A 19,437-nucleotide genomic window follows, 5' to 3' on the forward strand; every position below is an offset into this window, starting at 1 on the left:
AGACAAACTATGATGTCTGTAGTTAATATACGAGCTCTAATTAATTTAAAAAAAAGGAAAAACTCCAAGTAATTACTTGATTGATTGTTATATATATATACAGAGGTTAAAGTCTCTGTTGATCTTTAATGAGTTTTGAGTTAATTATCTGCAACACTCCAATGTCGGCCTTCTCCCATGCATATTTTCCTCATCCCTAGGTTTGCAGTACACCCTAGCTACTGCAATAATTAGACATTTATTAGGTCTACTTTAATTTGTTTTTATTGTACGAGTCTATAGATCAAATGGATCCCGTTAATCAACAATTAACATGATGGTTAATTAATGAATTAATCTTTCTATCTATATATATATATATATAGCTAACTAGTTAATTGCTTTCTGAGTTTTTAACTGAGACTCGTCCACAGAAAGTATAGTAGTTTTGAAAATAGAATAATCTAATCTTAAACTAATAGATTATAATGCTGAATTATAAGTTAATTAATTAAAGAAAACTTTGGAGTCTTCAATGTTATCTAAAGGACTCTTTTCACACCTAGATCATATCCACATGCACTTCCAATTAGCTGACAAGAGAAATGATATGATTAGAGATCTATATACATTAATCCACCCTCCCCAATGTAACTCCAAGGCTCTAATTAATTAGCCTAATCCTGCATGGGATCACACTCACATGGTTTTTGGATCTCAGAGGAAATTAAATCAATGCAAACATCCAAGATTGGGATGTGGCCAAGTCTTCACTGGATCAAATCACATGCACATTCACCAAGCCAGCAAGTACTTTATATCTAAACAATGGAATCTATATTAAAATTATACATACATATATATATATATATAAATTAACTAGTAACATAGAAACCTAGGCCTTTAATTAATAATTAACCATGCCTCTCTTGTATTAAAAGTTTTTCACTTCCTCTAGATCTTTATACTCCAAGAAGAACATAATAGAGGATAGTGATCGGTAACGCAATGAGCATTCCAAATATAACCCTGCAAGAAATATTTCCAAAGTTAAGTTTATCATATAATATATATATATATATACCATCATCTTCTAAATATTGATTGATGATAAGAAGTTTTATAATGACGTACGCTGTACTAAGGATGTCTGGATGACAATTATACTCCTTGGCAAACACAAATGGAACAATTCCTTGAGGAAGAGCTGCCTGTTAACAATTAATATTATAGATCCAATTACTACTATTTATTTAAGAACCAAACTTTTATATATGATCACCTGAACAATGGCTACGTGAAGAAGAACGCCGCGGACTCCGACGGCGATGGAGGTGGCCGTGATCACCGCCGGGCCTGTCAGAAACCTAACTGCCATCGAGAAGGCGGCGACGGACTTCCCGCAGGCGATGATCTTTGGTTGCAGAGCCATGAACAGACCTATATTTTTTGATGATGATGAACAGGATATAAAGTAAAGCATATTATAATTATTATTGCATGATATATAGAGTATTAAATGAGCTAATAATTATAAGTACCTAAGCTGAACATAGCCATCCCTAATCCAGCATCAGATAGAATGGATATAGAACCTTTTATTATTGTTGGCATCTCTATCTTCCATCTGAATAAAAAAAATAAAAATAAAAATATATATAAATTAAGTTGAATTTATAATTAGTCACATGCATTTGTATTCAATCTAAACTTGGATTCAAACAAATAAAATAATCTAGTTTATGTTCATGGTGTACTTTTGATGATGATCACCTGAAAGACACTAGTGACCAAGCCAGGCCAAAGAGGCTTGAGTAAGTGTTAGGGTTTCTGATGAGCTTCCTCCACACCATGATCAGTATAAGCCTTGTCATCACGCTGGCCGGCGGCATTGGCCGGCGGCTGCTCACCTCCACTAACCCCGGCTTGTTCGCCGTTACCGGCGGACCGTTCACCGGAACCTTCGGTACATTAATGCTGCTAATTTTCCCACCTTCTTCCACTATTTCTAACTCGCCATTCTCACTACCTGCATGCATGCATGCAACCATTCCATGAAGAAAAGAGATGATAATAATTTATGATATCGTACATGCACCTTTAGGTTCAGGCGTAGGAATTTTATTATCCGCAGCTCCAAGTTCACCTGAGGCGGCCTTGTTCACCACATTCCTCAGGTTAGCCTCCGACGCCGGCGAGGCGGTTGAGCTCCACACGAACATGTGTAGCTCCTTGTTCTTGGCTACGCCGGCGAGATTCGCATTAGGGTCGTTGATGGAATCACTGCTCCTGGTTCTCATGTCTTCCTTATTTGCGAACATGGCGTAGAAGTCGGCCTGGTTGAAGCTCGACGTCCTCGGCGTTGGCTCCTTCGAAGACCGCAGCGAGTAGATCTCCACTCCGGTGAGGTTGGAAGCCCTAGGAGTAGTCATGTTCGACAGTACTGCCATCGATCTCGAAGAAGAAGAAGAATTCACGGCCGACGACCTTTTAATGACCACGTGGACTTTTCCGTCTCTCCCCACCTCGGCGTCGGCCTGCAACGGCTCCCGGCCGCTGAGCGAAACGACGTCAGAGTCCACTCGGAAGGAGGAGATCGCTCCGGCGATGGTATCGTTGGCGAACTGCCCCGAGATCAAGGCTTTGGCGGCGCGGTACTCGAACAAGAAGAGCATGAGGGTGTACCAAATGACGCTCTGCAGAACTACTACTTGCACCATAAGGTCGCCGGAGAAGTCGCCGTACATGGCGCTTAGCAAGGGGATACCCATGACGAGGGTGTTGGGGAGTGTGGAGAGGGAGAAGAGGGTGATGAGCCAGTCGAGGTGGCCGGCGTTGGAGAGGTTGTGCCAGAGGAAGAGGGCGAGGAGGATGACGAGCTTCTGGAGGGAGTCGGCGGCGAGGAAGTGGTAGTTCATGGCGTAGGGGTCATTGGAGGCGATGAAGTGGAAGGAGAGGAGTGGGACGGCGAACATGGCCACGAAGCGGTTGACGCCGGCGCATTGCTCCGGTGTAAAGATCTTCCACCATCTCACCGACCCGTACGCCAGCACCATCGCCACGTACAGCGGCACCACCGCCGCCAGCACGTCGTATATGTCCTTCCCGGTGATCATGGCGGATAAGATCAAAAGTAGATCGAGACGTAATTTAGTTTATGGATCGAGTTATAAACTATATATATATATATATATATATATATATATATATATATATAATATATACATAGCTTCTACTTGGGCATCTCTTTAGCTCGATCTGTGTGCTTTAAAATAAGATGGAATAAGCAAGCATTTGATTTTTTTTTTGTTCTAAATATAAGTGATTAAGTTATTAATTAATAATTAGAGCACAATAATTTGACAATAGTAAAAATAAAAAATAACTTTTATGTATTGTTATTCACTCAAATAGATGATAATGTATAATCGTTAGTTAGTGAACGAATAAGTTTTGTATTTTATAATCAAACATGTATCAAATATGAAAAGTATTATTGATCTCTATCTTTTATATAATTAATAACGTTTTAATAATAATAATAGGCATTCATTTAAGTAAAAAACGAATTGTTTTGAAGGATATACAAGCAAATATTAAATTTAGTAGCTATGTTTTGTTTTCTATTTGTATCTTATTCTTTTATTTGTAGGTTGGTTGTTTTGAGTAAGCTTGATGCTGATCTTGAGACTTGGTTGTTTTAAGAAATGTGAATGAAGAGATTTAACTCATGAAATCATTAGGTTGGATCTTCTAATTAAGGTTAGATAACTAATTAATAATGATTACCTTTTTAATTTATTCTTTGGATCTCCACTTATGTAGGCTAATACGTGCATGGTTAGTCCCTCATTGGTCGTTTGATCCACTTAGGAGATGGTGGAGAAAGAAGCTGGAATACAGATCTAGAGATAGAGAGAGATGTAAAGTGGCGGTGGTGGTGGTGGTGGTGGTGGTGGTGGTGGTGGTGGTGGTGGTGGTGGTGGTGGAGGAGGAGAAATTAATTTACTTTTATACCTTTATATTACTTTTATGGCTACTTTTATCTTATTTTTACTCTTAAGATTATTTAAGACAAATATTTTTTTAATAATTGGATGATTAAACGAAGGAGACCGACCTCTCCTATATATAGAGATTGAGTATAATGAATCATACTAGGATTAGCCCGAAAGACTTACATAACCCAAACTAAAAATTTGTTTTAAATGCTTATATGACTTAATTGAACTTGTCTTAACTGGACTAGTATTAAGGACTTACTTGACTTAATTAGATTTACATTAAAGACTTACATGACTTAACTAGACTTATCGTAGAAGCTTGACTTAATTAGAGAGAGATGTAAGGTGACGGTGGTGGTGGTGGAGGAGAAATTAATTTACTTTTATACCTTTATATTACTTTTATGGCTACTCCTATCTTACTCTTACTCTTAAGATTATTTAAGACAAATATTCTTTTTAATACTTAGATGATTAAACAAAGGAGACCAACTCCTCATATATATAGAGATTGAGTACAACGAATCATACTAGGATTAGCCGAAAGACTTACATGACTCGAACTAAATTTGTCTTAAATGCTTATATGATTTAATTGAACTTGTCTTAAAAACTTACATGACTTAATTAAACTAGTCTTAACTAGACTTGTATTAAGGACTTACATGACTTAATTAGGTTTGTATTTAAAACTTACATGACTTAATTAGGCTTACCCTAGAGGCTTACGTGACTTAATTAGACTTGTCCTAGAGACTTACATGACTTAACTAGACTTACATTAAGGACTTACATGATTTAACTAGACTTATTTTAAGGACTCATATAAGAGATAAATATGAATTAATTAAAAGATAATTGGACTCAATCCATGAAGTCCAATACCCACATTAATATGATTGGACCCGACCTAATTCGCAGCACTCAGCAGCCTACATGCCATTTTCCTCTCTTGCCTTCTCGTAATGCACACTCACATATGCTCTGGAGTAATTAACCCAAATCTCAAGTTAATTAAGCTAATTAACCCAATTAAGTTACCCAACACTACATCTAATCGAGCTCTAGTCCTATAATAATCTACTAGATTAGTATATGTCTCCATTCCTAGTACAAATTAGGCCACCGTGATTGAATCTAGAAGATATTAAAAGCACATAAAAAGTCCAATTAATTAAAGTAATATTTGAGTAAGACTTGCTTTATAGTTTGGCGAGTTTGACCTAGCAAGCAAAAGTTCAATCAACTATAATGGATTGGTCTTCAGTTAGGGGCAGTTTATTAGACTTTTACCCACTTTTTTAGACTTTAATTTGCTTTGCATCAAGTCCAAGAGAGCAAGCACTCTTAATTTGATGCACATCAAAACTTAAAGTATAAAATCCATTTTATACATTATCCTTTTGACCCTCAAGTTAATTAGGCTAAGATTGGATATGATAATATTATCTCTAGTTTGCCTCAAGTATTAAAAATTTCCCTACCATCTTCTAGGTGCTAAAGGAGGCAAGGGTTTTGCAATTTAATTGTATTTAATTTTTTTTATTTAACATCTAAAACTGAGTACATATAGTTTTTACATTTAATACATATTATGTTATAATTGAGTGCACATAATTTACATATGCAATACATACTAAAGCCTATTATCGTAAATTAAAAAACTTATATATAATTAAATTACAAAAGCCCTGAGATGAGGCCCATCTAATGATCAACTAATAGCCCTCATTGGAAAGAGAGAGAGAAAAAAAAGGGGCCCAACAAATGTATCCAATAAAACTTGCACTTTTGATTCAGAAAAAGATTAAAATGTGTGCAAAGATAATTAATGATAGGAAGTACATATTTGACCAACTTTAATAGTGCTTGCCATGTGATTGGCAATAAAGTTCCATGGACAACATTAAGTAAAGGCCCATCCACCAAAAGGCCCACATTATTTATCTTGAGAGAGAGAGAGAGAGAGAGAGAGAGAGAGAGAGAGAGAGAGAGAGAGATGGATGATGGATGATCAAAGGATGGGCATGTGGGATGAGGGCCCCATGGATGTATAAAAAATGGGACCAAAAAAAGATTAGGAAATTGTAGCTCTCAAAATGATTCAGAGAACTTGCAATAGGGATCAAAATCATTATAAACATGGAGTTCTAACCTCCAACTACTTAAATAGGGATTGTCATAATTGGTCTCCTTCCATCACCTCATCTTGTGTGGTGGTGGTGGTGGTGGTGGGTTCCTTTCTTTCAGAGATCTTAAATTTAGTTGACTTAGAAGTTAGGTTTGGTTTGGAGTTTAGATGCCTACCTAATTCTTATTAACTCACATGAAATTTATAATTCTAATTGTTGAGTTTTATGAGTTAATTTATGTGTATAGTTTAGATCTACTGTAACTTATTTTTTATAAAAGTTATTCTAATTGTTTAATCTATATATTAAATCGCAACTTATGATTAGCTTATGAGCTTGTGATATATTTTTTTTAATAAAAAAAATCTATAATTGTTGGAAGAGTGTTGGAAATTATGGTTGATGATGGAGTTTATTTGTTTGTATTTATTTACCCAAATTTATAGTCCACCATTAGAATAAACCAAGGGGACTATTGACATATTGACTCAATTTTGAATACATTAGCAAAAGAGGAGCACCACTAAGCTCATGTATATAATATCAATGAATTCAATTCTTTTGACTATGTTGCTTCTCCTCTCCTCTTCCTTCTTTTTTTTTTTTTTCCTTTCCCACCTTTGCAAAAAGGAATCCACCTTCTCTAATAAATAAATAAGAAGTGAAAAGAAGAAGAGCACTTTGAATGCAAAATATATCTAGAGAGTAGTAGTAGATAGAAAGATAGCTTTTTTTTGTTTGAATTCTTGGAGTGTACAACAAGGTGGAAATATTACAAGCTATATATCTTGCCAAGTGGGCACCAACTATATTACTTTTATTTCAGTAGTCAATTCTTGATCCACTACTCTTAATTTCTATCTCATTAGTATATGCAAGGAGTGGAAGACTTCCATGTACAAGACCATTAAAAGGTACATAATTATATGTCCAATGGCAATAGCAATAGTCTCTTGGATGATGTATGAAACACTTTAATTTAGCTCCAATATTCAATGTGAAAGTCCAAATGGACAGCTCAGAGAAAGAATAATTAATATAGTTATTATTGACCCATAATTATTATACTAAACTCGTGAAGTGTTCCATCTAGATTTGTAATACTAGAATAATTTATACTCTCTTAAGGTGAGTTGACCTAACTGATTAATAATGATAGTATTAGTTTCTATCACCCTAGAACTAATTTAGATTTTTTTTTTCTTTCTTTTTAAAATAATAAAGGGCGTTTTGGTCTTTATGGATATGAATGTTTGAAGATAGTAGTCAACGGAACAAGCACATGACAGTTTCAACCAACCCACCGTTTTGCTCCAATAGTTCGAAAGTCAAAACACTTCTTTTTTCCTACATTTCCTTTTCTGCCCTCCGGGATCTTTTTCTTTTTACAACGGTAAAAAGTAATAAGCAAAACATTGGGGGGGTAAAAGAAAAAAAAAAGGGGGGGAAATATTACACGAGATCAGGAGGAGATGGACGGGCGTGATCGATCGCCGGAGTACACGTGGCGTGCCGGTGCTCCCCCTCGTACGTGACGATGAGCATCGCGGGGTCGTCCGTGGCACGCTCCACGTGCTTCCTCGCGGGGCAGCCCCGGAAGGTGCTGCACTTGTAGTAACCCCTGGGATGGAGAGAAGGATCGGACGGTTAGGAGAAAGGACACGTGAGAGATCGGATGGCGGTTAGGGTGAGAGGAAAGTTACCGGGGGTAGGGGGATCCCTTGATCGGCTTCTGGCCGTACTTCCTCCATGAGTACTCGTCGGGCGGGATGTCGGCGATCTTCGAGCTGATCGCGGGGACTCGGATCGCCTTCTTCGTCCTCGACTTCCTGCGCGACGGACGCACGGCGAGTATGTTAGCGGGGACGGAGCAAGACGTGCTAACGTGCGCCAAGAGGCGAAATTTGGATCTAAGAGGGGGGAGTTTGGTTTACCTCTTCTTGGAGCAGTGGCAGCGGCCGCCGGAGGAGTGGGCGGAGCACTTCTTTGAGAGGGGCGGCTTTCCGGGGAGGAGTGGCTTCCCCTTCGAGACGGTGCCCTCGCCGGCGGTGATGGAGGAGAGGAAAGACGAGGTCGCCGACGATATCGGGGGCGAGGTGCTGAATCCTTCCTTGAAGGGGACCGTGTTCGGCTTCGTGAAGTCCAGCGTCAAGCTCTGCGGCGCCGGTGGCGGCGGCGGTGGAGGAGGAGGAGGAGGAGCTAGGGTTATGGTTTGTGGTAGGGGGTCGACCGGCCGGGCCGCCGGAGGAGCGCGGCGGAACCGCGCGTGGCCGGTGCGGTCGAGGATGGAGATCACCTTCTTGAACTTAGAGACCGTCTGATCCGCCACGCGGCGGTAGTCGGAGGGCTGCGGTGTCCTCTGGCAGGAGAGCTGGAGGACGAGGTGCTCCAAGCTCTTGAGCCCGGCCGTTGCGGCCTCCTGGATCGCCATCTGGTCGTCCATTTTGGAGTACCCCATCAGATCGACGGCCATCACCACCGCTCCTCGTTAAAAACTAGCTCTCCTTCTAAAACCCTAAAGCTACCATTAGAGTTGGATCGAGAGATCTCTCCTTCTTCGTCTCCGTCTCCTTCTCCTTCTTCGTAGTAGTAGGAGATGAACGCCAGTCTTTAAAATATATAGACACGAAAGAATGACCTGCCAAGATTCGAGTCAAACGAGTCTTTTAATCAGACGGTCCTGATGGATCCATCCTCCCTTTACTAACTTTCCTTCTCTTCTTTCATTATATCCCCTCTAAACTTTATTATTCACTTTTTAACCCTCCTAATTGTCATAACTTGCTTTACCCTCTAATATAAACACACACACATACATACATATATTAGAATAAATAATCTAACAAGGGCATAAATGCAAAAGTACTCGTCCTTTGGTCCGCAGCGGTAGTTGGGCGGGAGAGGGAACGAAATCTCAGCCGTCCGATGGGTGGACTTTGAGATGCGTGCCCATCTTATTATTGTGTCCATATATAAAGGCGTGGCTACAAATTAAAGTCAAACTCTCTCTCTCTCTCTCTCTCTCTCTGAGTTACGTGCACTAAAATTATTCCCATCTCTCTTCTATATATAATATATAATATATATTTTTTTTTCCGACCATATCTTTGGAAAATCTACTCGTGCATTAAATTAATTAATTTAATCCATATGGTCTCGGTGAGCATCTAGACTAATTAATCCCATCCGTTGACCCGGATAATTCCAGATCCCACGGCTCGGAGGAAAAGGAGACGTTGACCAAAAAGGAGGGGTTTCTAAGAATAATTCCACCACGTGGAGTTGGACAAAGTGGAGGCGGCGAATATATATATATATATTTAAAATTTTTTTTTTGTCAAGTGGTTTAAGAAGTCAACTGAGGAATAGTGGATTAATACTCGGATAAGTTTGGAATTATACCCGAATAGTCGGTCTATCCGCGGGAGTTGACCAAGAGCTAAAGAGAGAGTTGCGTTGGGGAATGAGTCGCTGGTTTTACTTTCTAGAAGAGTAGCTGCACATAGTTTGACCAAGCTTTATTACCGAAATATAAATTTAATTTAATAAGGGGCTGATAAGTTTACCGTTTTATATCTATTAGATTTATGAAATAAAATATATATTTTTCGGATTGTCATAGTTTTTTGCATTTATGCCCCTACATAAAATATTTTATTTATGATTTGAATCTTTTCTTTTTATGTATACCCTTCTAAAATCTCTTATTCACGAGATTAAATTTAATCAAATTAACTCTAAAAATTATAAAAATACCCTTATTCTCCATTAAAAAAAATATGAGAAATAAATTACATTCAGATTTTAATTTATAACTGCAAAAAAAAGGCAGGAAGGGTATATAAATAAATATAAACTTTGGAGGGGCATACATCTAAATACAAGAATTAGAAGGGCTTGCATGCAAAAAGAAAAAGGGAAACGAAGAAATTGGATTCTAAATTTATTCACACGAGTTATTCACATCTCTTTGGGGGCAAAGTCAACAGATGCCAGCTTTACTGGTTCTTAATTTTTTGTCAACTGATATAGAGTTCTCACCATTAAGGCCAAATTAAGTGAGTTCATACTCATACTCATGGGAATAAAAGCAAAGATGGACTCTAAATTAATAATTGTATTTAGAAACAAATATCTCTCTCAACCGGAATTGAAAGATTCCCACCTGTCCCCTTATGCGAAAGAAACTTCGGAGTTGTGAACGAGAGCAAAATTTCGCTACTTGTTCGATGTGTTGACATACATATAGCGACATCTTTTAACGTATTCAGAGAAACACGTGTATAATGAGTGGTGTCGTTGGTGCGATCACGACCTCCAATTACAGGTTTGGTTAGTTCTGACTACTGTGCCTATATACATAAATGAGATTTTAATTTCAAGTTTGACTTATAAAACTTTGAAGATTTGACTTCAAATTATGAACAAAAACCTAGTACGACGGCTTGTTTTAACTTACTCAGAGAAACATGTGAATCATTGACAGTGTTTAGCTCTGCGGTTGCTTGTTGTGGGATGGTAAGATCCGATCCGACTATCGTGCTAACTGGGACTTTTGATTGCATAATAGAGGTTTTTAAATTCAAATTTTTGACAATAAAAGCTCACATTTAAGTGAATTTGTTTCAATTTATCCATAAGGGGCCACAATTACTATTCAGAGGCCCATTTAATAACATGTTAGACTTGGTGGGCTTTATGTGTTAAGTTTGGGCCCAATATGGGCTTTAATATATTTGAGAACTCTAGAATTTTTATTATAAAATTGCCTAAATGCAACCCTAATTGTGATGCCAAGTGAGGCCTAGTAATATAAAGTACAATAATTAATAATTATAGGAACATTTTATTTTCTTAATAGTTAATTGGCAAACTAATACACTAATTAAAGGACAATCATTGCCACATGTCATGGCATCATCATATGTGGAAGCTAACACATGCCAAACATAGTGTCATCCATGATGAGCCTCATGCATGTAAATAAGCTTAATCACACTAACTAATTAATTAATTAATTAATTAAATCTCATAAGCAAGCATTGTATCATCATCCCCATGCTATGAGTAGTCCACATGCCTATGGCCATTATGTTATGGGTTTTCGTACATGGCCACTATGTTGGAAGTAGTGAAAGCTTTTAGAGTGGGAGTAGGAGTGCATGGAGAGGTGCATGCAAGTAGGTGAGATTTAGGAATCTAATCCAAGTGTATTATATTAATACAAAGATGGGAGATATGCAAAGGCCTTGGGATCTTAACATCAAGGCATATGTGCCTCCTTGCATGAGGACATGCTTAACTAATGAAAGGAGATGCCTAATTTGAGGGATTACAACCACCCTCATTGCTATTGGTAGTCCCAATCATTATAATATTTATCATAATTTGAATGATTATGGTAGATTTATCATGCATTAATTGTAGTGTTTGTAAGAGGATTAATGTTCTTCATTCATGTTTATCATAGTTTAAACTAAGGTTTCAATTGTCATCCAATTTTTCTTTGGAACTATTGTTTTCCCTACATGTAATGTATTATATAAATTTTCATATTAAAGATGGACAAAGGTAAATGCTCAAAAAAAGATTACAAAAGTAAATAGTTGGCTAATTCCCACTTCAAACCAAATTAATTAACCACTAATCCACCAACTTCTTACCATAACACCCCCACAAAAAAGAAAAGAAAAGAAAAGAAAACATCTAGCTCTTTATTTGTAATTCTATATGAGGAGATGGGGAATAAATGTCTCTTAATTGGTGTGGATAAGAATATCTTTACCCTAAACTAAACAATTAGGGCCAAGTGTACTTTTCCTTGTTCTTTATTTTGCCCTTTAATCCATGTGCATGATGATATAGAACCCTTAATTACATCTGCCATGAATTATAAAGAAAGAAGAGAAGGTGATGGTCTTCATGACCCTCCTCTAAGTCTGTGTTCTTTTATATAATTTTATAAAAGTAATAGATACTAACAAGTGGTTTAATGTGATTGTTTTATTATAAAAACTTCTATCTATAGGATATATAGTGTGTCACATATGCTACAAAACACTATTCTTCTACATTATATATTTCATTTAAGTTAAAATCTTAGTAAATTAATAGATTAAAAAAAAAGTATACATGCAACAAAAGAATGCTATATATATATTTATATTTCATCTTAAGATATTATAACTATGCCTTCTCTTACATACTCCCTGATCCCTAGGCTTCTTTGGTTTCATGTCATTTGTTAATTTCTTCATCAATCTTTGTACATGGAAACACATACTCTTTTACTATGTCTATGTGAAGCAATCTATATATATATATATATATATATATATATATGGATTGGGTGGGGTTCCTTTCTTACACTGCTCTCATGCTGCCTTTCTTGCTCTCCAATCCTCCATGCCAATCTAGCAAGCAGCCATTGTTGAAAAGAATAGGAAAGTTTCATTGGGATCTGCTACTATAATTACACTCTCACACCCATGAAAGATATGCAATGTGTATGCATAAGTATGAAAGGAATGAAAGCAATTTGGCTGAGATGATAGATGAGCTTGTACCACACTGGGGAAAATAACTTTGGGTGGAAGAAGGTGGTGAAGTAATAGATGAAGCTTCTGAGCTAAGATACATTTGGCAGGCAAGTGGTCCTTAGGATATATATATATATATATATATCACCTTACACTGTTATTTTATCCCTTTTAGCAGCCAGCATTAATTAACTTTATTTGGTCCCCATGAAATTAATTTGGTCCAGGCCAACCATGCTGTCATATGAAATGGAAAAGGTTATTTTCAATAGTTTTCTTCTTGTCCACTACTACTAGAGAGATGTACATTAGATGAGCTAAATTAATTATATATATATATATAATAATCGTAATATTTTTGCCCGTGTTAACCTGTATTTTTGAGATAATAAAAGCAAAATACAGGAGTAGACCGATAAATAACTATGTGGTAAGATAATAATAATAATAAAAGCGAAAGATATAATATAATATTTTTTAAACAAATTTTCTAAGAGAAATTGGCCATGAACAAGATTTGATCATGTGTTCAAAGGTAGGTTGGTTTGATGAATGATTACTAAAAAGGAAACTTAACCCCCTCCTAACCCAACATATGCCATGTGACATCAACAGCTTTAATTTGCATCATATGAATGAGAGAGAGAGAGAGTAAATGGTGATGGTATGTTAGAATAAGCCCAAATTAATTAAGAGAGATGCCATGTTAATTAAAATAGATTCCATTAATCTATTTTGTTTTTTTTAAAAGGATGGCTTTGATATAATCATCGAGGGCGATCCGACGGTGGAGATTATCCGACGAGGAATGTAAGGCCCATTGGGCTTAGTAAAAGTGGAGCCCATCTTTGTGGTCCTTCCTATGGTTTGATCACCACCCACATGAACAGCTAAGCTCAAGAGTTAAAAGCTACCTTAAAACTCTTATTTCCTTTATCTTTCTTCTAAACTTTTTCTCTCTCTCTCTCTCTCCTCACATTAATCATTTGCATTACATTCTATCTATGTCTACCTCTCTCTCTCTCTCTCTCTCTCTCTCTCTCTCTCTCTCTCTCTCTCTCTCTCTCTCTCTCTCTAGAATGAGTATATTTAACAACTTTGCACTGCCTCTTCATATAATGCTGTTCACCTTTTCTCCCATCCAAGCTTGCAGAACTCCATCATCACCACCATCTCATGTGTCTCCACGCCTGCTCTTCTTCTTCTTCTTCTTCTTCTTCTTCTTCTTCTTCTCAAACTGATCACTTCTAGTAGTTTACTTCTACTTCTACTCTTTGTTGATCTCTTGGTATACTCAAAGCATGGGCTTAGAGGTGGTTGTTGGTGAATTGCCATCACTAGCTCCCATTCAAACAATCTTAGAGAGCTCACCTGAGACATCCGCTGGCGGAGAGGAGGGATGCGCCACGCCAAAGTCCGACCAACAGGCGACAAAGCCGGCGGTGGTTTGCCCGCCGGCGCCCAGGAAGGCGCCGCCGGTGAAGAGGAAGTTATCCCAGCTGCCTCCGCCGCGCGTTTTCTACCCCGTGCCGGAAGATCTCGCCGCCATTTTCGTCCCCCTCGTTTGCCTTAGAAGGAAGAGAATTCGAGTATGTCGTGTTTGAATCCTTTGTAATAACTCTCTCTCTCTCTCTCTCTCTCTCTCTCTCTCTCTCTCTCTCTCTTTTCTTTCTTTCTTCTTGGTTTTGGTTTTGGTTCCACGATCATTTGGAATAAGCTTTGCACCTGTGTTCTTGGTCTGAAAATAATACGACTGCTAGCTTCTTGAAATTATATACATATGATGGTTTGTTGTGGCATAATTCACAAGGTTTTGGGGTTCCTTTCTTCTTACCTCCTGAATTCCTGATGATTTGAGCTCATGAATACAAGGTTTTATAACATGATAGTTAGAATTCTCTCCTGGGATGAGTTGTGAGTTGGGCATTTACACAATTAATTTTAGCTAAAAGGCACAAGAGAAAGTGCAATAAGAGTGTTTAATTTTTTTTTATTCCTTGACAAAATTAAAAGTAAATGCAAAATAGTACTAAGTAGAACATAATAAGTGTGCATTGTACCAAATAATATTTTGTGCTAATATTATGGTAATTGGTACTCATAAATAAATGGATGTGGGTCTATGTACATGTCCTGATAATATTTTCCTCAAGTTTGGGGAATCTTGAAGGAGGAAATGGGTTATAACATTTGGGATCCATAATTTAGCAACAAAAGATGGCAAAAGGACATCATGCATACATTTAGAGAAGGATGGTTAAAAAATTGAGCTTTTATTTTCCCCAGTTGTCTTCTATCACTTAATAATATTGGCATATAAGGATTAAATGGATTTGATCCTGCTGTAATAATGGTAAGGTGTGAAGTGTATTTATATGCACTCAATGGTAGATATGGTTGACAGTGGATATACATATGCTGTCATGGAAGATGACCCACCATATTAACATTGTAGATATCAACTCATTATACCTTTGCAAACAAGCAAAGGTATCATTTCCAAACTTCAAGCATTGTGGTCACTTGAAAGACTCTCTTTTTTTCAAAATAAAGGAGGAGGAAAACTTAACAATATCCACAGTAAATATCATTGGTCATTTCTGGATCTGAAGCTAATAATAGACAAATATTATATGATTATGTGTGCATAACTATAAGGTATTTACATATCATCTAATTAATAGACAAGAGACATGAGTTTAAGTCAAAAAGAAAGAAAACTTAACAATATCCACAGTAAGCATCATTGGTCATTTCTGGATCTGAAGCTAATAGACAAATATTATATGGTTATGTGTGCATAACTATAAGGTATTTACATATCATCTAATTAATAGACAAGAGACATGAGTTTAAGTTAAAAAGAAAGATACCAACAATAGCTACACCTTCTTCATGAACTAAATAATATGCACGTTAGGTTATAAGACTAGGCTAACAAGAATAAATAAGAAAGTAGGGTTGCAAAGTAGGTGGACTTCATTGCCAAGAAATGATATAAAAAAGAGCTGTGTCCTTTAAGGATATTAGATTGAAAATATTCGTACTAGAGAATCGAATCAAATTTGAACCCTTGAGGGGCTGGTTGTTAAATTTTCACCCACTTCCTTGTCCTATATGGTTTGTTAGTTTCCAATTAAAGTAGATAAAAACAAACAAAGGCTGAGCTCTTCCAACATATCAAAGAAAAATTTATTCAAGGATCAAAAAGGGTATAAAGTAGTTATCTCGCATCCAATATGACCTACTAGTACTATTGTAATCCTCTGTAGAACTTGCTTCTCAACACAGGGAGCTAATATATCAGAAGATAGAAGGGAAAAGGAATTAATAGGACAAGGAAGGTAGTAGAAGGAAACCTAGTATACTTGACCAAGATACCTAAAGAAGCCAATGTGTAACTTCTTAGATGAGGAATGAAGACACCTCTCTAAAAAAGAAAAAGAAAAAGAAAAGACCAGATTGAATGTTGAAAAGCAACACATCTTGGGTGTCATCTGCCTGATCTTTGTGAGAACTAAGAAGCAGATAAAGTGGTTACCAATGACAACAGCTAAAATAACATTTGCACTGCAGAACGAAGACAAAAAGGAGAACTAGTCCAGTAAGCTTTCTCACAATAAATTTTTTTTTAAAAAAAAAACTCAAGTGAAAACCATCTGTATCCAAGAACAACTTTGTAAATCCGCAAGCAAAAAAGATGCAAAAGAATACTGGTTTTTCTCTGATCAATGTGACCTATTAAACACAGAAAACAATTCCAAAAGACCCTAAGGTTGGCATCATGACATAAGCCTCTCAAAACAGAAAACTAACTTGAGTGAAAACCATATATAGTTGAGAACAACTTTCTAGGTTTGCAAGCAAAATATGGACGAGCGTTTTGGTTTTTTCACAAATCACAAGTGACCCTACGTAAACACACGCACAAAACAATTCCAAAAGGCTCCAAGATTGGCGTCATGACGTATTGAGGAGATCTTGACGATGTAAAAAAGAGTTGCAGCAGAGCACCAGAATAAGAGAGCATGCTTTTTTAAGACTAGCTTTGACACTTAGCATATGCAGAACTTGTATGAAGAAGACCGTTCAAAGTAATTCTTTTACAATAGAGCTTTTGGCTAATTACCTTACAAGTTGGAATACTAGAATCATCTTACAACAAGAAGAAAAGAGAAAAACACAAGAATGCTGGGAAGTAATCAAGCAAATTATAATTGCTTTTCAACTCAAGAAGTAGAATGGAGTGGCAGCCTAACACAACATTGCCTAGATATGCGTAGGGAATATTAAGAAAATGCAATGTACTAGGAAACTACTATACCCTTAGACCTTAGTCTCTGTAGTCCACAAGAAAATGCAATGCACCAATAAAAAACTATAACCTTTGTCTCTGTAGTTAGCATCTACCACATGAGTAAATCAAGTATCAGTTTATTGCCCTTTCCTAAAAATTCTATGCATAGGTGTAAGTATACATCTCTGAAACTATTATAACTCACAAGTGAACTTTCACATCAACAAGTCATAACACGAAATGACTAAACAAAAAGTGGTTGCTACCACAATACAGAATGACATTGGACATGGCTATATAGTATGCGGTATCCAATTTCAGATGAAATTTATACTTGCCACTCATGCTAATTGAGATTGCACGGCTGTTGCAAAGGCAAACAGCTAGATCTAATAAGAAATCAAGAAAGATAAACTGATTCGTAAAGCCTTTGCTTAATAGATTGGAAGTCTAAAAGATATGTCTTTGAACCTGTTCATCAAAAGCCCTGTACAATCAGATAAAGGAAATCAAGGAATAGTACCTAAGAGCTCTACTAAAAAGTCCCTATCAATAACAGCGGATATACTGAAAACAGAGATCTGAAGGAAAAACGAACTAGTCAACTGAGTAGTTTTCTTATAACTGTTACCCAGGGAACATGGACTCCACTGATATTTTCAATCAAAGAAATGCTATCTCATTAACAGCTGATCATAGTATCAGTCTATAAAGTCCATATTACAACAGGGTATGCTATGGTACTGATGCTTTCATTAATCTATTGAGGGTTTAGTAATTACAATTGATCCAACAGATGAGACTATTGACTTCTTCCAAGATATGATTTGTTCCTGTTTTCTTCCTTCTTTCTATTCTAGTGGTCAAAAATGTTTCTTTGAAACTTCTGGTGAATAGGTAGGCAAATTGGTCACAAGTTTGACCAGGATCTGAGTATGTAGCAGGAATTTCCATGAAGGGCCGTCAAGAAGGATAAATTTTTTGATCTCTCTAGATTTTTCAATAAGAGCCCATGACCACCTGTTCTACAAATACAAAAAATATAAGCCTTGGTATTTCTTTGTTTATCTTTTCTCACCCCTGGCACACTTCCTTGATCAATTTAGGTTTCAGCCTGATTATAAACTCCTAAGATGACAAAATAAGGACCTTGAGTATTCTTAACTACACCATTTTATTAAATTTACTTTCTCCATGGACTAGCTAGCTTCTTCTAAATACTAGTTAAACAAGTATCTGATTCTTTTCTCCACCAAACAGCCACAGCTACTGCCAGCGGCCAAGCATATACACAAAAGCAAACTTAGCCAAAAGCTAAAACTCCCCACTTCTCACATGTTTTACAGAATGACAGTGTAAGCAAGCTACATCAATTTTGGAAAGTGCAGCTGAGGAGAAGAAGACAACATGATCATGCCCATATGATGCCTTGAAAAGTTAAATTCCATCATAAGCACAAAACTGAAGTCAATACTTTGGCCACCTGTTGAAGGAAAACAAACGCAACCAAACAGCATAACAAAAGAAAAGGAAGGCCAATATGACCTAACTTTTCAAGCGTCTAGACCCCAAAATCTCCTTATATTTATACAAGCAGAGAGGTAAATAGCCAGTTACCATACATAAACAAAGAAAACACAGTATGCCTCTATCAAAAGATCTATACAGAAAGGCACAAAGTTTCCTTCTCAAACGGGAGGAATGGTGGAAAAGGAGAAGCCTTTATACCCTTTGTAAGCGTAATACGCTATCCTTGTGTAGTAGAACCCAGGTATGAACATAATTGCCCCCAAAATCGCAAAGAAAACCCCTAATTTCCACCAAAATATGGAATAAAAATCAACAACAACCTACAAAAAGAATCACTAAAAGGCCAAAAAAAGAGAGGGAAGTGATCATTACCGTGTGCTCTGTCGCCGCCGACGCGGTCGACGGCCATGAGGGAACCCGAGAAGACGGCGAGGGAACCGAAGACGAGGAGGGCGACGGCGAAGGCGATCTCCTTGACCGGCGGGCGGTTCTCGATGGCGCGGGGGCCGGCGAGGATGTCGTCGTCCTCGGAGATGGAGAAGGCGTGGTCGACGTACGCCATGGGAGACGGGAGGAGGTGGTGTTTTGCTTCGCGGGGGAGGGAAGGAAAAGGAACAGGGAGGGTTTTGGGGGACGAGGAAGGCGAGAGGTTTGCTTTTGTAATTAAGAAGGGGAAAGGAGACGACTGGGCTGAGTTTTGTTCCGAAGCGTCCAATGGTTTGACCCAATTATGTGGGGCCCACCGATGAGTGTCACGTGTCCGAAGACGGTGCGGTTCACGCGAGAGACGTTTAAATTTAGGTGGATTTGGGTGGGTATTGACTTCTTCTAGATTGAGTCCAATTTTTTTTTTTTATTTTTTATTTTTTTATTTTTTAACATACAACGACTGAATAGAATAGAAGATATAATATTTTCTTTTTTACTCTTCTAATATAATTTATTTTAAAATTATT

The 19,437-nt window shown here is 37.3% G+C and overlaps 3 protein-coding genes across 5 annotated transcripts; all 3 read right to left on the reverse strand.

Moving 5' to 3' along the window:
* Positions 1-639: 639 nt before the first annotated feature.
* On the reverse strand, positions 640-3,117 carry LOC140767273 (auxin efflux carrier component 2-like). 3 transcript variants are annotated; one of them, XM_073107122.1, is made up of 6 exons: positions 2,078-3,117; positions 1,753-2,008; positions 1,521-1,606; positions 1,262-1,419; positions 1,114-1,174; positions 640-1,008 (listed from the first exon to the last, which is right to left on the reverse strand). In XM_073107122.1, exons 1-6 carry the CDS (start codon positions 3,093-3,095, stop codon positions 914-916), a joined length of 1,674 nt encoding a protein of 557 aa, XP_072963223.1. In that variant the 5' UTR covers positions 3,096-3,117; the 3' UTR covers positions 640-913. The 3 variants fall into 3 exon arrangements, with proteins under 3 accessions (XP_072963223.1, XP_072963225.1, XP_072963224.1); XM_073107124.1 differs by having other exon boundaries at positions 641-1,008; positions 2,126-3,117; XM_073107123.1 differs by having other exon boundaries at positions 642-1,008; positions 1,114-1,190.
* Positions 3,118-7,404: 4,287 nt separating this feature from the next.
* Positions 7,405-8,701, reverse strand: LOC140767895 (probable WRKY transcription factor 17). The gene is made up of 3 exons (XM_073107977.1): positions 8,050-8,701; positions 7,819-7,944; positions 7,405-7,736 (listed from the first exon to the last, which is right to left on the reverse strand). Exons 1-3 carry the CDS (start codon positions 8,586-8,588, stop codon positions 7,568-7,570), a joined length of 834 nt encoding a protein of 277 aa, XP_072964078.1. The 5' UTR covers positions 8,589-8,701; the 3' UTR covers positions 7,405-7,567.
* Positions 8,702-18,513: 9,812 nt separating this feature from the next.
* On the reverse strand, positions 18,514-19,154 carry LOC140767240 (uncharacterized). The gene is made up of 2 exons (XM_073107085.1): positions 18,854-19,154; positions 18,514-18,761 (listed from the first exon to the last, which is right to left on the reverse strand). The coding sequence occupies exons 1-2, from the start codon at positions 19,041-19,043 to the stop codon at positions 18,640-18,642; spliced, it is 312 nt and encodes a 103-aa protein (XP_072963186.1). The 5' UTR covers positions 19,044-19,154; the 3' UTR covers positions 18,514-18,639.
* Between the last annotated feature and the right edge of the window lie 283 nt (positions 19,155-19,437).

This window comes from Typha angustifolia, chromosome 9, assembly GCF_048772165.1.
Source record: "Typha angustifolia cultivar Huaian chromosome 9, ASM4877216v1, whole genome shotgun sequence".
NCBI lineage: Eukaryota > Viridiplantae > Streptophyta > Magnoliopsida > Poales > Typhaceae > Typha > Typha angustifolia.

Bases quoted from the DNA above. Each gene is read 5' to 3' on its own strand.
- LOC140767240 (XM_073107085.1), bottom strand. From the start codon at position 19,043: ATGGCGTACGTCGACCACGCCTTCTCCATCTCCGAGGACGACGACATC. The intron at 18,762-18,853 runs GTAATGATCACT...GGTGGAAATTAG, and splicing joins CGGCGGCGACAGAGCACACG to GGGTTTTCTTTGCGATTTTG.
- LOC140767895 (XM_073107977.1), bottom strand. From the start codon at position 8,588: ATGGCCGTCGATCTGATGGGGTACTCCAAAATGGACGACCAGATGGCG. The intron at 7,945-8,049 runs GTAAACCAAACT...TCCGTCGCGCAG, and splicing joins TGCCACTGCTCCAAGAAGAG to GAAGTCGAGGACGAAGAAGG. The intron at 7,737-7,818 runs GTAACTTTCCTC...TCTCCATCCCAG, and splicing joins AAGGGATCCCCCTACCCCCG to GGGTTACTACAAGTGCAGCA.
- LOC140767273 (XM_073107122.1), bottom strand. From the start codon at position 3,095: ATGATCACCGGGAAGGACATATACGACGTGCTGGCGGCGGTGGTGCCG. The intron at 2,009-2,077 runs GTGCATGTACGA...GCATGCATGCAG, and splicing joins TCCTACGCCTGAACCTAAAG to GTAGTGAGAATGGCGAGTTA. The intron at 1,420-1,520 runs GTACTTATAATT...CAAAAAATATAG, and splicing joins GATGGCTATGTTCAGCTTAG to GTCTGTTCATGGCTCTGCAA.